The 17,060-nt window shown below is 38.0% G+C and overlaps 2 protein-coding genes across 6 annotated transcripts; one reads left to right on the top strand and one right to left on the bottom strand.

Annotated features, from left to right (window-relative positions):
* Positions 1 to 8,376: 8,376 nt before the first annotated feature.
* Positions 8,377 to 10,247, top strand: LOC117577587 (serine/threonine-protein phosphatase 6 catalytic subunit). The gene is made up of 4 exons (XM_034262431.2): positions 8,377 to 8,663; positions 8,766 to 9,053; positions 9,181 to 9,335; positions 9,468 to 10,247. The coding sequence occupies exons 1-4, from the start codon at positions 8,499 to 8,501 to the stop codon at positions 9,769 to 9,771; spliced, it is 912 nt and encodes a 303-aa protein (XP_034118322.1). The 5' UTR covers positions 8,377 to 8,498; the 3' UTR covers positions 9,772 to 10,247.
* Positions 10,248 to 10,793: 546 nt separating this feature from the next.
* LOC117567994 (transmembrane GTPase Marf) lies at positions 10,794 to 16,935 on the bottom strand. 5 transcript variants are annotated; one of them, XM_034248332.2, is made up of 10 exons: positions 16,650 to 16,935; positions 16,135 to 16,263; positions 15,550 to 16,022; positions 15,070 to 15,359; positions 14,664 to 15,002; positions 14,492 to 14,503; positions 13,065 to 13,991; positions 12,828 to 13,001; positions 12,506 to 12,744; positions 10,794 to 11,633 (listed from the first exon to the last, which is right to left on the bottom strand). In XM_034248332.2, exons 3-10 carry the CDS (start codon positions 15,830 to 15,832, stop codon positions 11,432 to 11,434), a joined length of 2,466 nt encoding a protein of 821 aa, XP_034104223.1. In that variant the 5' UTR covers positions 15,833 to 16,022; positions 16,135 to 16,263; positions 16,650 to 16,935; the 3' UTR covers positions 10,794 to 11,431. The 5 variants fall into 5 exon arrangements, with proteins under 5 accessions (XP_034104223.1, XP_034104227.1, XP_034104242.1 ...); XM_034248336.2 differs by having other exon boundaries at positions 16,140 to 16,263; XM_034248351.2 differs by having other exon boundaries at positions 12,506 to 12,702; positions 15,550 to 16,263; positions 16,650 to 16,934.
* Between the last annotated feature and the right edge of the window lie 125 nt (positions 16,936 to 17,060).

Genomic DNA, 17,060 nt, shown 5'->3' with positions numbered 1-17,060 from the left:
TCATTATAAATAAATAAAACTATTAATCTATTTATTATATTTGTACATAAAACAAAACTAATTATTTTATGAATTTTCATAATTTATTATAAGTAATTTAAACACTTTTGCTATTTATTATAAACAAAACAATATGTACATATAAACAAAAGAATTATTTTATGAATATAATCGTAAATGAATTATTCAATTAAATAAAAAAAAGATTCACACAACCAAAAATAAATGTCTATTAAGTATACAAAAGTTGTTATATAGTATATTACCAATTCAGCAAATACTGTGTAATATAAGATTGTGTTGCCCAAAAAGATGAGCAAAAAGAAATTAAATGAATTTTAATTTAAATTTATTAAATTTCGCAATACAAAGTTTGATAGGAAAACATATTTTCACAGACATATTTTCACACTTAGGAAATAAGCGATAGACACGTTCGTGTCACGACTCGCGCTCATCCCTAATTGCAAGTGGCAGGCTAACACACACACACACACACACTCGCACACCGACAGATACAAACAAGCAAACACACTTATACACTTGCAGGCAAAGTCTGGTGTGCCACAAACAAAACCAAGAGAAATAAAACTTAAATACGTTAAAATATACGATTATCTGAAAGTATTCTCCACATTCCGACCCAAATAGCCAACTTGTAGATTTAGTAACCAGTTCAATTTAACTCAATTTTACTAATCTACACCCAAAGGGTGTGTGTGTGTGTGTGTGTTGTTGCTTTGTGTTAGACAAACATGGAAAACAGATAAATGTGAATTGTTGCTTATTCTATAGATGAACTACAAATTTGCCTTACAGTCGTCTGGTTTTTGGTTTACAATTACATGAGCTCACTTGTTATTCATCTATTACACAATCTATACACACACACACTCCTACACTCACTACACAATGTTGCCACATGCCCCCAGCTGGGGCAACTCGTAGACAACAGCAAAAAATAATCATTTACATAAATAATCATACCAAACGTTCACAAAATAAAATCAACATCAATAAACTGCACAATGTACTCAAAAAAGAGAAAAAAAAGAAGCAAAAACCAAATGTTGAATGTGCTTGACAACGTTAAAATACCAAAAGAAAAATAATTTATAAACTCAACTCGACAAACTACAAAATTTGCACTTGAAACAAAGTGCGACCCACATAAGTATGCTATACTTTTGAATATCCTTTAATAAAGTTAAGATTAGTTTTCCAAGTAAAGCTTAAGTAATTTACTTTAATGATTTTTATCTAAGATAAATGATGATTAAATCTTACTATTAAAATTCCAAGAAAAGAAAAGATTCTTAAAAGTGTAAAACTGTAAATGAAGTTGCTTAACAAATATAAAAAAAATTCTTAAAAGTATAAAAATGTAATTGAAGATACTTGGAAAATTTAAGTTATTTAATTAAGAAAATATATACTTTAACTTGAACATACTTTCCTACAGCATATATAGAGTAAATTTCAGTTTTATATTTCTTTTGCATTTTATAAATATACAAAAGAAAAAAGTAATACTTAAAATGTGCTGCTTCAGTTGCAGCATTGAACTTTGACCGCTGGCCAGAAATCATGCATACAAATGAACCGAATTTAATGCCAATAAAACGAAATGAAATCAAAATTGCAAATTGAATTTAAAAGAAAAGGCCAGAAACAACAAAAAAAAACAGAAAACAGAAAACAGAAAAGAGAAACAGAAAAAATTTAATCCAACAGCAATCATAGAGAACGCGAGCAACCTTCACAATAATTGCGAAACTAATAGCTTAATGTCAAAATAAATATTAAAGTCTTGCAAAAAGAAACCAAAACGACAGATCGAAGAGGAGGAAGAGGAGGCTGAAAGAAGGCAGGATTTGACATATATATGTATATACATATATATTTATATATGCAAATGCAACTGCAACTGACAGCACTGTAAAATGAAATTGAGCTTGATAAATACACAATATGTTGGTAGTGCATGATATAAATTAAATTGCATATCAGATTAAATATTTATGCTGGCAAAATTCAGATAATATTGCTTAAATCTAACTAATACCCAGAACATTGAATTGCATTTCACAATATATACAAAGAAAAAAAAAAACAAATACAAATGCAACACATTGACAAAATGTTGCACAAAGAAATAAATAAAAAAAAAAATAACAAGACTATTACAAATGTTGGTTTCTTAATGTGCGTAATAAACGAAATCAATAAACAAATAAAATATACAATTTGAGAATTTTATTTGACTACAAATTTAAAGAAAAATTATAAGAAATGAGAATTCAAATTCGATATTCAATTCAAATTCATTCAATAGTGCTTATAAAAAAAAAATAATAAATAAATAAAAATAAAAAAAAATAATATTCAAAGAAATAAGAATTTGTTTTGCTCCAAAAATATATATTAAAATTGTTAAATAATACAATAACTAGTAAGAATTCAAATTCCATTTATGGCATATGTAAAAGAAAACCCATTCGATAATGCTTATAAAACCAGCTATAAAAAAATTATATTTCCAAGAACTAAGAAATTTCGCTTAAAAATTCAATTGAAATTTTCCAGCGTGACACATTCAAATATGCAACCAAAAATTTCGTTTTCGTTTCGTTTTCATTGCGACGACAAATCAGTGAAATTGGGGGAAAAAGTCAAACCCAAAGAGCTGTGTCAATAACTTTGCTTAACAATTTCGTAGAACGAACGAATAGTAGAGCTTGCTCATTATATGTAAGTAACTTCATCATGATGATGATGATGATGCAATCAATCATAAAGGCGGATGTCCTTTTTTCGAAACTGTTTAGTTCCGTTTTGATGGATTCCTGTGTGCATGCAATAACTTTTAATAACTTGCGAATATCTAAAATTCTTGCCACATTTACTTTCAATATTTCCCCCCCCCCTAGAAATAAAAAAAGAAAGGAAATGTGTGTGAGTGTGTGAGTGAGTGTGAGAGGGAACCGAATCGAAGGTTCATGTCAAGAGAAGACAGTCGAGGGTCAATCAAAGTTCAGCCATCGACTAGTTAAACACACAAATGCCACACCCACTTTAGAGAGAGCGTCAATATTCTATATGTGCGTATGTATGTAGTTGCACTCAAAGCGGATGTTCGGTCAACAGCGGAACTTGCAACAGTTGCTGCAGCAGTTGCAACAGTCAACAAGTTTGCCAAGTGCCTTGGCCCAAAGTACAGTCAACAACTTAGGGCAAAGTGCCTCTCTCTTACTCTCTCTGTCTCTATCTGTCCTACTCTCAATCTCTTGATTTTAGACATTCGACTTGCTTATAGTTTATGACATTGATAAAGCGATCCAGCGACTCTGACTCTGACTGTGAATGCGAATACGAATACGAATGTGAATAAGAATGTGAATCATTTACATTTACACACTCCACACAATTTGCACACACTCCAGTTCCTGGCTTCGTTTGCGTTCTCCCTCGCACTCATAAATATTTACATTGTATGCTAAAAATACGACAATGCTGCCAAATAACCCGCTAAACTTAGCGCCCCTCTCTTTATTCCCACCCTTCTTTCGTAGGACAACGTAAGCTTCAACAATTTCATTTGGCAACACTCACATACACACATACACACAGCCACACACATAACGCTACATTAATTGATAATTGTTTTGTGCTCAAAAGAAATTAAACAACAGCAGCAGCAGAAGCAGCAACAGCAACAGCGACATTCGTTTTACACTCCTCTTCTCGTCTATGTCTCTGTCTCCATCTCACTCTCCCACTCTCCAATTTCTAATGCTGCTATCCCAACTCCGCACATTTTTCTCTCTCCCTCTCTCCACGCTCCATTACGTTCATTGCGTTTGTATTGTGTTCGTTATACATGTGTGTGTGTGTGTGTGATGCTATAGGTTTGTCTGTCATTTAGCTCTACAAGCACGCTCCTTAGTTAATACCACGCTTAAATACCCTAGCTGTAAAGTCAAAGAAAGCGTCTGCGACGCTGCTTGAAAACTATTTTTCTTTCTTTGCAAAGTATTTTTTGTTATCGAATAAAAAGCTTGGACTGCATCGATTTCTACTTTAAAATAAAAACTTATAATTTCATTTCGTGAATATAAAATCAAATAAAATATTTATTTTAAATTAAGAATTATAGTGAACAAATAATATGAATATACTTACCACTTATTCACTTTGAAATTTACTTGTTTACTCAGCGCACAAGACAACTCGCGACTTATTTACACAATTACAGGGTATTTGTCTTGTTGTGCGTTTAGTTTACTTTATCAAACACATACACATGTGTGTGTGTGCGCGTGTGTGTATTGTGTGTTTTTGCTTTTTCATTAACTTTTTGTGCTCGCTGCTCTTGTTCTGGACATGTTGAGGAAACTGAGGAGTTTCCAGTGTTAGTCACCGCCAGCCACGCCTCCCGCCCCGCTGCCACGCTGCCACGCCCCGCCCCTTTTTACCGCACTACGTCACCGTTTTCGCCGAACATTCAGCAACTTAATTGAACGATTAGTTTTTGTACGTGTTGCCACGCCCACAGCGCCCACCGTCCATAGCCCAGGGGCACCTGATTCAGTTTAGGTTTTTACCAAACAGCCCCCCTCCCCACCACCACCACCTCTCTCTATCTATATCCTTCGTTGCTGCCCATTTCAGTTGTCTGTTTTGGCCACTATTTAATTTTATCTGCTTTGCTTTTATTTTCGTTTTTATCGCAGTAACAAACTATGCACAACAATTTGACCAGCCCCTCTCCCCCCTTTCCATCACTCTTGCCCAACAGCTTCATGTCCCGTTGAGTTTCTTTTTGCTTTTGCCTTTGCGACTTGTTCGCTTACAACAACACAAAGCAATGAAAACACAAAAAAAGAGAAAAAAAAAAGTCAAATGCCAAGGCACTAAAAAGTCAAAAGGCCACAAGAACAGCAGCTACAACAACATGTATTAGTTGTTGTACTAGTAGTTGTAATGACAACAAAAGAACAACAACGCAACTGAGTTTTTGGTGGGAAGGCAATGGGTGCAAAGTTAAAAGCGCACAATAAATAAATAAAACAAAGCAAACGCATGAAATGATACACTGAGCGCAGGAGGCAGCGTGTTTACTCTTCCTAATGTGTTTTGCCTCGCTTGCTCTCGCTCGCTCGCAATACAACGAATGGCCACACACAAACTGACACACACACACACACACTGGTACAGGCGCGCACTTCGCCTGAGTAAATGTGACAGCAAACGAAGATGATGATGGCGAATGCGGTAACAAATAATGTAGGAAGCGCGTTAGTTAGAACGAGTTAGAAAAGAGCATGGGCACTGCTCTGCTCACACACATACCGTAATTTGAAGCAACATTCGACGCGACACGACTCGACAACTGAGCGACATTATGCCTTTAGGCGGTTACACTCTCACACACTCTTCACTCACTTTACGACGGCGCCTTTTTTCGAATTCGCCCACAGGTTGTTTCGCTTTCAGCGGCGCCTGGCAACTGTTGATAATGACGCTGATGAAGATGCCGTTGACACGCTCTCGCCTTGCTCGCATGCGAACAGTGAGCAAAAAGTTCAACGTATTGCGGTAAAACAGATCAAGAGAGCGAATTAGAGCGCAACTTAAGCAAAAGAGTGCAAGTGCAACAGATCTTAGTGGGTGAAATGAAATTAGTTCACGTTAGCATCAAGGTCAACAAAAATATCAAGTGTAAAAGCCGTAATTAGACGAATTATTAAATAAGTATTTATTGCTGGCAGTAATCACATCCTTATCAATTAGTAAGTTATTAAGAACAGTTGAATGTTTTATTATATAATTTCAATAATAAAAATTACTAGCCATCCTAATTAAAGGTGTATTGTACAACATCTGAAGATCCCTGCACTCACTCTTTACACAAGCTCTTATGCATTGCATGCACATTCAGTCTGTGTGCTTAAGTTACATGATCTATTTTATTTGACACACTGCTGTCCTATTACTCTCTTTGTATATGTCGCATAAGAAGAGTGTCACATTGAAGAGCGAAAGCTGTGAAGAGCTATGGCTGCTGCTCTGTTTGTCGCTCACGCACACGCGCGTGAATCAAGGCATAGAACTCTGACTCTGCAGCTGTCTCCATCTCCGTCTCTGTCTGTGTCTTTGACTCTGGCAAAGTCAGGACAAAAGAGAAACAACAACTAAAGCGCTATCGCTGTGTTAATGTCAATGCTGCGTGTCTTGCCTGCCTCTTGTATGCTTCCTCTGTATGTGTGTGTGGGTGTGTGTGTGTATAAACACACGCGGTAATTAATTTTATTTAATTTTCGACGACAATAAAAGCGACAACAACAAAAGTCAAGGAGCAGGCAGCAGCAGCAGAAACTGACATTAAGAACTATGGCGAATGCTGGGTGTGAGAAGGAGCAATAAACATGAAGATGGGGGTGGAGAATTGGCAATGGGAATGGGAAGCAAGAAGAAGTCGCTCAGGAAAAAACAAGTTAACAAAACGTCAACAATAAAAAGAAAGCCGGCCAAATGGCAGAAGCGGCCAACGGTGACGGCGAAGACAATGCAAAAAAAATTAAAGCAAAAAATAGTCAAAGTTCAAGGCACGACTGCGCGATACCCGTCACCTACTTTTATAGGCTAAGGAACGTAAACAAATTGTGGTTACCATTTAATATTATTTTTAGTTAATCGCTGATAGTTATTAATTATGTGTGCATATACACATATTAAAATTAAAAATATACTAGGCAGCTTTCAATGGTCAGAAACTTAAAATACCCTTTGGCTCTTTATGTGGCTTGCAGGCACAAAAAGCGTAAGAAAGAAATGTCCGATGGTGAAGCGTGGACAAATTGCGAAAGGGGGGAGGCGGGGAGAAGGTGGACATGGACACATAATTATCAAGCACATCAGCGTCAACGGCAGCCGCAGACGAAGACGACGAGAGCATTGATAATCAGCAAAGCGCGTCAAAGGGGCGCGACAGAGACAGCGACAGAGGGCAGCTGAAAATTGCCAGGACATTGGCGCACGTTAGAACAGTGCGAATGGAGGAGAGGTGCAGCGTGCGTGTGACAGAGCGAGAGGAAAGAAGGGCGTACGTACGTGGAGTGGGTGAGTGGGAAAGCAAAATTGTCGAAACGAAACGAAGTAGGAAAACAAGTTTAACTTAATTGTCAACATTGTGAGAGGCAACAACAACAAAAAGAACAAGACCAAGAATAACAGCAGGCAAAAGAAGCAACTGACAACAACAACAACTATGCGGAAGTGAAACAGACAGCAGTAAAAAAAGAAGTTGCTTGCCAGCGGAAGAGAGCATAAAAATAACGTTACTAATGATGCAGCACGCAATGCGAATGGCATGTACAACAACACTTTGACCCCCTTTGATCTCCTCCCTCTCCACACACCATAAATAGTTAAAGATTACGCTAAACTCAGTTCAAATGCAAAAACAAAATGGCCGGGAGATGGTAACTAGAGCAGCTTGACAACTTTAATGCGTGCGCTCACACAAAGGTAAAGAAGAAGACAAAGAAGTAGAAGAAAGTGGAGTCACAGCTTAACCCTTTTGTGCCAGTTAAATCCAATTTCATGGCACACACACACATAGGGCTCCGCCAAAAGAAAAAAAAAAACATACAAATAAATAAAAATAAAACAAATCAAATAACTTGCGTAGTACCTCTTCCCCCCTCTCTCACTCCATCTCACACTTTCAACCCGAAAAACCGCGCTCGCGTCACTAATGAGACTCTCCAAACAACACCCGAGCATACTCCAAGCATCCTTTCCCCCACCTTCCTCATTCAACCACCCACTTCTTAGTCCCTAGACAACAACAGCATGCCAGCATGTTTCTTTCTGCGCCGCTGACACCCAAAGCAAAGCACACAGCGAAAAATTCAACAAGCAGCCAGCAGCTAGCAATAAAATTTAAAAGCGTGATTATTTCTATGCTATGCAAAAAAAAGACCAAAAAAAACAATGCCAGGAGTGAAAGAAAGGAGACGGCAGCTAGCGCAGCTAATTATGATTTGCTTTAAACAAAAGCTAATTACAACTAATTTCGCGCTAAAAGCCAAAGGCAACAAAAAAAATGCCTGATTAAGAAAAATGCGGCGGTTTTTTATTTCATTTTGCTTTCAGCTTGCTTGTTTACCTTACAACAAGAACAACAACAAAAATAAATCAAAATAAAGGATCGCTTTTCATTTCAAACGCTGACGCTGTTAAAAGTCTGTCACATGTTAACATGCTGTTAACATATCGAATTTATCGATAGTATATTTGCCAGTTGCTGCTGCTGTAAATTAGTTTTTGTCAGTATATTTTTTTAGCTGCCTAGTGCGCATTTATTAGCGCATTTTCAATTTCTGGCAACAAGTAGAATAAAAAAAATTTCTTTTTATATTTGTTGTTCCCACCTTTACCGAATTTAACAACATCAGTTTCTGTCGGTTGCACAGAGAAAGTAAATATATACAATGGGTGATGTTGACAAATGGATTGAGATAGTGAAGGAGTGCAAATATCTGCCGGAAAATGAATTGAAGAAACTCTGTGATATGGTCTGTGACATACTGTTGGAGGAGACAAACATACAGCCCGTGAGCACGCCCGTCACCGTCTGCGGCGACATTCACGGCCAGGTAAGCGACATGCCAACGCTGGTCACACTTGTCAATGTGCTCCTTTACAATTCCTGATTTGTTTTGTTGTTGTGGTTTTTTGTTTTGCGTTTTCTATGACAGTTCTATGATCTGGAGCAATTGTTTCGCACGGGCGGCCAAGTGCCCGACACGAATTACATATTCATGGGCGATTTTGTGGATCGCGGCTATTACAGCTTAGAGACATTCACACGCCTGCTCACGCTAAAGGCGCGCTATCCCAGTCGGATCACATTGCTGCGCGGCAATCATGAAACACGTCAGATCACCAAGGTTTATGGTTTCTTCGATGAGTGCTTTAGCAAGTATGGCAATGCGAATGGCTGGAAATATTGTTGCAAAGTCTTTGACTTGCTCACAATAGCGGCGGTAAGTCAACAATAAACATATCACACCCGCATACAGTAATAAACACAACACACACACACACACACACAACGACATTGAGCACACTCCCCCTAAACACATGCTTGATTATTATCGATAACATTTGCAGATCATCGATGAGGAAGTGCTCTGCGTACACGGCGGCCTAAGTCCGGAGATTATAACGCTCGATCAAATACGCACAATCGAACGCAACGGCGAAATACCCTATAAGGGTGCTTTCTGTGATCTTGTGTGGTCCGATCCCGAGGACATGGAATACTGGTGCGCTATTTTATTCAATATATATTTGAACTCTATATGCTGAAAACTATGAAATTTATCATTTGGCAAATAGTGTTCGATATATCGAATAAATATAAATTCTAATATCTTATTTTTTGTTGGCTTTTTTAGGGGCCAAAGTCCGCGTGGCGCCGGCTGGTTATTTGGTCACAATGTGACCAAGGATTTCATGAGCATCAACAACTTGGATCTGATATGTCGAGCACATCAGCTGGTCAACGAGGGCATCAAATACATGTTCGAAGGCAAACTGGTCACAGTTTGGTCCGCCCCCAACTATTGCTATCGCTGCGGCAATGTCGCTGCCATCCTGAGCTTTGATACGGCGCAGGAGCGTCAGACACAGATTTTCCTGGCTGTGCCCGATTCAGAACGTGTCATCCCCAAACAGAATACGACGCCTTATTTCTTGTAAAAAAAAAAACAAAACACAAACGAAAAGCATGCAAATCGACAAAGCACTTCAACAGTCAATCAACCAAATCCTATTGCCGTTCCAGCTGCAAATCGCAGAGCAGCACACACACACAGAGACAGATACACACACACACTCACGTTCTCTCAATTATGCTCAACAACAAAATAGCAACAAATCCTTGTATTTAGTTTACGACTTTTCTTTTAAACAAAAGGTCGCTGGCTCTTTTTCTCTTCAGCATTTCTTTCCTTCTATCTTATATTTTTTTGTATTATTATTTAAATTCATAATTGTTTAATTTTCTACAAAAGTTATTAAAATTTAATGTGTGGCACTTAAGCTAAACAAACAAAAAACTGATTAAAACCGAAAGACATTATAGAACATGCCGTGTTTTCTTTTTGACGCTTCAAATAAAAAAAAAAAAAAAAACAAAATAAATTGCCTGCCTTAAAATAAAAACTACTATTAAACTGCATTTGATAAAATTGCTGATATTATGTTATAAAAAAAAAAAAAGAAAAACAACAGTCATTATATGTACATATAATTTATATCAAAGCAGCTCGTTTTAAACCAGTTGTATTTAAATGACTAGAATACGCTTTTGTACTTTCAAATGAGTGAACAAGAAAAATTATATTCAAAGAAAATGTTTAAATAAAATAAACTTACCTTTCACGCCTGTCAACAAATATATTTTTTATTACAAATTTCGAAATTTCAAAGCATTCTAAAAAGTAATTCCATTAAAAGCTTCTTCCAACAATTTGTTGTACCAAATACATATCTGGAACATATTTTTTTAAACTTAAAATCCGAAATAAAGTCTTTAAAGCATAAATCAATTAATTCTCGATTTTCAATTTCATTTGTTTTACATTCAAACCAAACTATTTGAATTACAAACAAATAATTGCAAAATCCTTATTAGATCCAAGAGCTTGCCGTCTCGCTCGCACCGCATAGGACTGTCTCTTTCACATACGTAGACAACAATTAAAAAATAAAAATACGCATTCACTGTTTTACATTAATTTATTTAACAAGTTCTCGTAGTTTGTTGATTTTGTTTTCTATTTTTTGTTTTCTTTTTGAGTTGTTCAGTTGTTCAACAATCAAAAAAAATAGTGAGCGAAATAAACAATCGACTAAATTTCATATATTCTCTAGCAAATGTATAATTATTACAATTTTCTTGATCAGTTGCAACAACGCGAATGACAAAAAATAGAGAAAAACAAAATATGTATAATAATCAGTATAATAATAATAATAATAGTTAAGAATGCTGTAAAAGCAACAACAACAAAAGGCCTGCTTTGTTTTTTTTTTTACCAGTTTGTTTTCTAGCTGCAAAAATTTTAAATACAACACAAAAAAAATGAAACATGCTTGAATAAAAAAAATTTTGGCAAAACGAACTAAACAAAAAAAAAATGGATAATAATCACAATAATTGTAATTTCAATTGCTTTTAAGTTTGTTTTGCAACAAACGAGAGGCGAGTTGTTGTTGTTTAGGTGTTTGTTGTTGTCGTTGTCGTCTGTTGTTGTTCTAGTTGTTGTTGAGTTGTTTAAAGCTTGGAACTTCGGAGAGTGAACTTCACTGCACAATCGACTTTCATTCCATCATCTTTGTCGTTATCTTTATCTTCCTATTGAGGCGCTATATAATTGTGCTCAAATATATCCAGCTCGTTCTGTATATAATTGGCCTTGTTGCGCAGCAACTTCAGTTGCTTCTGATTCGCCTCGAGCACATTCAGCTGCGACTCCAACGTCTTGAGCTCCTCATTCATATCGGTGGTGGCCGTGTCCACAGTGCGGCACAACCGGGCAAAGGTGCTCGACAATTCCCTAGAAAAGCGAAAAGCGAGAGAGAGCGCAATTAGAAAATGAATTACATAAATTTATATCTAGATTTCTCATGTTCAAGATATTCCTCACATAAAGTTGTGTTAACGATAAGATATTAGTCTGAAAAGCTCTCTGAAAGCTGGATTTCTCAATTTCAAGACTTTCCTCGCATAAAGTTGAAATATAAAGCAATCTTTAAACTAACAGAATAATAAATTATAATTAATATAAAAAGCAAAGAAATTGCGTTTGTTTTTCAAATGGAAAATACATCTAAAAATATTAAATATATTATATTAAAATATTAATAAGTTACAGCACAGTTAAAAAAAGAACAAACTCTAAACTAACAGTTTGATAAGGTGCTATAAATATTAATAGCTTACAACACAGCTAAAAATAAAATACAATCCCTAAACTAATAAGCTGTTTACAATTAGGAAATGCTTTATAAATATTATATATGACTTTTAAGTTTTAGTTGATACCTAATCTTAATCATTTTATCCTGTCATTTACTATTGGACTTTACTGGAGGCTTGAGGCTAACTTCAGCTTAACTTGTTCACTTAAGATCAACTTGAGGATAACATACGATCTTTATCTTATTTATATTGTCATTTAATATTTAACTAGAGATTAACTTGAGATTAACATCAATTTAACTTGAAGTTAGCTTATTAACTAAAGTTAACTTAAGGATAACTTGGGGTAAACTTGTTACCTTGAGTATAAATTGTTAGTTTTGAGATTTACTTGAGGTAAACTTGTTAACTTGAGATAAACTTAAGAATAATTTGCTAACTTGAGGTCAACTCCTTAGCTTGAACTTAAGAAACCGTTGAGAAATCGAATTTGTTGCTGTCACTTACTGTTGCACCTGATGACTGCAATTGGCCGAGGTCAGATCGACGATCATTTTAAGCTTCTTGGTGGCATGTCGCACATACTGCCCCTTGAAGGTGCGCTCCTTGGCCGAATTGGTCCACGACAGACGTTCATACAGATAGATGCAGCCATAGAGCGCTCCGATGCCGACAAGGACGCGCCATCCAATCGTTTTCAGCATCTGCAAGTGTTCGGTATTCAGTTGATAGCGATATAATAAAACCTGCTTGGGCCAGCAGCAGTTTCAAAATGATCAACAACAAAAAAATATAGAGAATGAGAACGTTTTGCAACAAGGCTACTTACAACGCCAGCAACAACCAAACCGCCAACGGTGCCCTGCGAACCAATCGAGGACATGGCAAAGCGTGATATAATCGACAGCTGTTCCGGCGTAATCCCGCCCACAACGCCCGGCGTGGGCAGCAAACAGACGGGCGTTGTTTCCACCGGCGTGCTAACAGGCGTGACCACAGTGTGCTGCAAGTTGATGGGATTTTAATAAAGGTTTTCCAAACTCGTATTCCCAAAATGTTAACTCACCCCAATACTGCTCTGGCGATTGATCAGCGCCGGCGTTTGCTTTTTGCTGCGCTCTCGCACCTTGCCGGTGAAACGTTGAATCATCGCCGCAATGCCCCAGCTGAACTTAAACTCGAGATCCTCCTGAAAATCGGCGCACAAATTCTGACAATTCAGCGAATAGAGCATCTCGAATGGTTGCGTTCGCACCACCATTTTGCTGCTATTCGTCACGAGTTGTTCATTCGGGACCAGAGCATGCATTCGATCCGTCATCTCGTTCTGTGCGGACTCCACATTCATGGCCAGCGCCATCGAGAGACGAGCACGCAAATTGCTGCCCAAACCGCTCTCGACATGGGCATTCAATTCCTTCTTGTAGATGTTGAGCACCAGACGTTCGGGATGGAACGGCATATTGAACTCATCGATCAGCACACCGAGACGCCAAATCTCTTCGTTGAGGGCCTTTGAGACCTTCTCCTCGACCTCTTCGACCATATTGTGTATCTTCATTTTCATCTCACGTGTGACTTGCATCATTTGTGTCTCGGTGCCTTGAATGCGTTCGGTTAGCAAATTCTTTTGATCCTGTTTCAGATTGCGAAAGATCGTGATGCGTTCGTAGATATTGTCGAGCATCGATCGCATATCGCCCGACACGCTTTTACCGCGCGAACTGTGCTGTTGGAATTTGGTTTTGACGGCACTCTGCGAGATGCATTCCTCGAATTTGCGCTCAAAGTCCTGGAACTCAAAGTAGCGTATCTGAAAGCCTTCCGCGATGGCGCCCAAATGCGGTGGATTGCCCTTCGATTCCTCGATGCGCGCCTGCAGCGTTTCACGGGCGGACACGAAGAACACACGTTCGGCTGCCTCCTTTTCGTTGCTCACCTTCAGCTCCTTGGTGAGGAAATCGATGCAGCGCTCCGTGTGCTGTGATTTCACCTGTTTTACAGTTCGGTGGAGGGAGGGCAGGCCAAAAAGATTGCGAGAGTTATTAATATTGTTTGTGAAAAATGCATTTTTTGGTTTGTGTTTTTCATTGGCATACAAATGTCGTTTTTCTTTTACGTTTTAATTTAGAATTTTTAAATATATGATTTTTTTGGAATTTTTAAATATTGAACAAATAAATATATTGGATAATTTTGTTTATATATTTTTATAAATTGAATTTTTGTAATTTTAAGCTGCGACTAAATTGAATTACTAAACTATCGATAGTATAATCGATAGTAGTATAGATAATGGTTTTTAAACTAAGCTTAGCTCGAGATCTCAACCAGACATTTGCATGCGCAATGTGCAAAAAGCTTTGAAGCTTGGAAAATTCTTTTCTTCTTTTTTGGAACGGGGGTCAGAGGCAAATCATAACAAAACACAGGCAACAAAGCGCATTTAAGTGTATTGTGAGCTTGTCGGGATCTGGGTTTGGATGACATTACCTTAGCCAGCTCCTGGCGTTGTTGTTTTTGGTTTTTTTTAGGTAAAGGAATTTAAACGAAATTAATGGAAATATACAAAAACAACAACATTTACAAATAGGCTTACAACCAAAATCGAGAGAGAGAGATACAAAAAGATAAATAGAATAATTGGACGTTTGAAAGATCTTACCGATTCCTGGAACTCTGGCTCATTGGCCGATGCATCCCAGCGATTGTTCAATATGAAGATATTCGGTTTCGATAGCTTCTGCGAGACGGTGTGAAAGAATTGCTTCTCGGCGCGCGTCATTGTCGATTCGGCATTCAAAACGAGCACAAAGACATCGGCATTGAGACAATGATTGTCAATCCAATCATCTAAATTGGCGGAGACATCAACGCCCGGCGAGTCGACAAACACAACATCATCGCGCAACAAACTGCAACGTTCTCGGGGCCAAAAGATGCGCACCAAGCTGCTCTCGCAGAGTTTCTCCTGGCACAAAGCATTCGCCAGCTGTTTAATGTTCTGCAAGTGAAATTGAAGAATTGTATTCGAAAGGAGTTCAAAATACAGCAATTTTTGGCATACTCACCACCACGTTGAGCTTCTCATCGGAGCCCTCTTTCATGAGATACGCTTCGCCGCCATCGCTGCCCTCCACCTGACAGAAGCAATTTGTTGTGTGCCCAATGCCGCTGGGCAAAATCTTTTCGCGCAACATCGCATTGATCACAGAGCTCTTGCCATTGGAGGTGCGGCCAAAGAACGCGACTTTCATGTGATCCCGCTGCAGTACTTCGCGTATGGCGGCCACCTTAAACACATAGCTCTCAAACAGTTCCCGCTCCGCTTTGTCCACAATTTCGGCATCCGCGTGCAGTGCTAAAAATAAGTGCAAACATTGTAATTTCTTTTTATAGAACACTTTTCAGTACATCGACCTCAGGTTAATACGTGAAATAAGACTTTGATATTGTAAAGGTTTTTATCTCTAAGTTAACCTCCAGATAAAAAGTGATCTTTTACGTTTAACATCGATTCGATAAAGCATAAAAACAGTTTGTAAACTCACCATTGATGAAGGTTGTGGTCTCGAGCACGTATTCCTCAATTTCTCCATAGATGTCGTTAATCTTCTTCTTGGCGCGCACAAATATCTGCAGCGGCGATTTATCGTTTGTTTGGTACATCATTGGATTGAAATTGGCCGATGTCGATGACGCCGATGTTTGCAGCGATAGATTGTGACGTGAATCGTCCACGGTATCGGTGGCCGTTGAGTTTTTATCGTCGTTATTGTTGGGGCCCGTTTGGCCGGTCACCAGTGAAATGGTGCGATTCAGATAGGCCGCCATTATTTATGTTTATTTTTTGTTTTTATTGTTTATTGTTTTTCGCCAAAAACGTCACAGAGAGAGGAGAGAGAGAATTTTGATACAAAACAAAAGGTATGTAGCCTAGATGAAGGAATCCCCTCTCTTGATGCCACCGTCGACGCTTCCCCCCCTTTTAGGCTGGCCACGCGTGCAACAACAACAACAAAAACTATGATGAAACAAACATAAAAAAAATTAAAGTAAAAGCTTCACAAATTGGCAACGATAAAAGGAAAGGAGAGTAATGCACGTGTGTTATCGTTATCGATCGCTCTGCTTACTGAACTTGTTGTTGTCGCCGTCAAATTTGCACTAAATTTGTCTTAATTATTTGGTTTGTTTTGATTTGTTTTTTGTTTTTTTTTTCTTTTGAGGGGGGGTTAAAGTACTCAAAAAGCTATGGCACAAAACTGAAAAGAAAAGGTAAAAGAAAAAATAAACGTAACGAAATATGACATCAAAGGCACAGAACTAAATAATAATAAAAATACTACAAATATACAGACAGTCAAAATAGCAAAAATTCCACACTCACACGCATACACACACCACACACACACACACAAATGATGCTGCTGCAACGGCGCAGTTTATTTATGTTTGTGTATCCGTCTAACTGCGTGTGTGCTTTTCTAAGTGTGTGTATGTGTGTGCGTGCGTTTGTGTCTGTTTGCAATCGTAATCAACGAAAATTATATACAAATGTATATTATATGCTGATAAGTTTTAAGCAGGTCCCGTTGTTTTGATTGCGACCCGCAAAATTACTGTGAATTGAACCTGGCCACCAACTAACCTGATTTGTGCTTTCGCTCATCGTATGTTTATGTTGTTTCCGGCGAACGCGATTCCCAAAACACGCAGCCCCGTTGTTTTTGTTGCCTGTCTGCTGTCCTTGTGGTTTGCTGTTGGTTAAGTTGCCTTCCAATTGTCCACAACCATGCACTACACCTGGTGATTTGTTTTCTCGCTTGGCGCTGCACAAATACCGTTTATTTTGCCTATAATTAATCTATAAATGATGTAACGCGGTGCACAAATCCGCCAACAATCAGCGTGACCGCAAGACGTTTTTAACAAAAATATACTTTCTGCTGCCAGCTTTTGCGGTATTTTGCCACCGAATTGCTCACAAATGGTCACACTATAGCCATATCGAATTGTTATTTTTCGTGGTGGCAGGCCGATAGTTCGGCCATCGAAAAAA

This window comes from Drosophila albomicans, chromosome X, assembly GCF_009650485.2.
Source record: "Drosophila albomicans strain 15112-1751.03 chromosome X, ASM965048v2, whole genome shotgun sequence".
In the NCBI taxonomy this organism is placed as follows: Eukaryota; Metazoa; Arthropoda; class Insecta; order Diptera; family Drosophilidae; genus Drosophila; species Drosophila albomicans.
The sequence above is the reverse complement of the archived record's forward strand: the minus strand, read 5'-3'. Positions and strand labels throughout refer to the sequence as shown.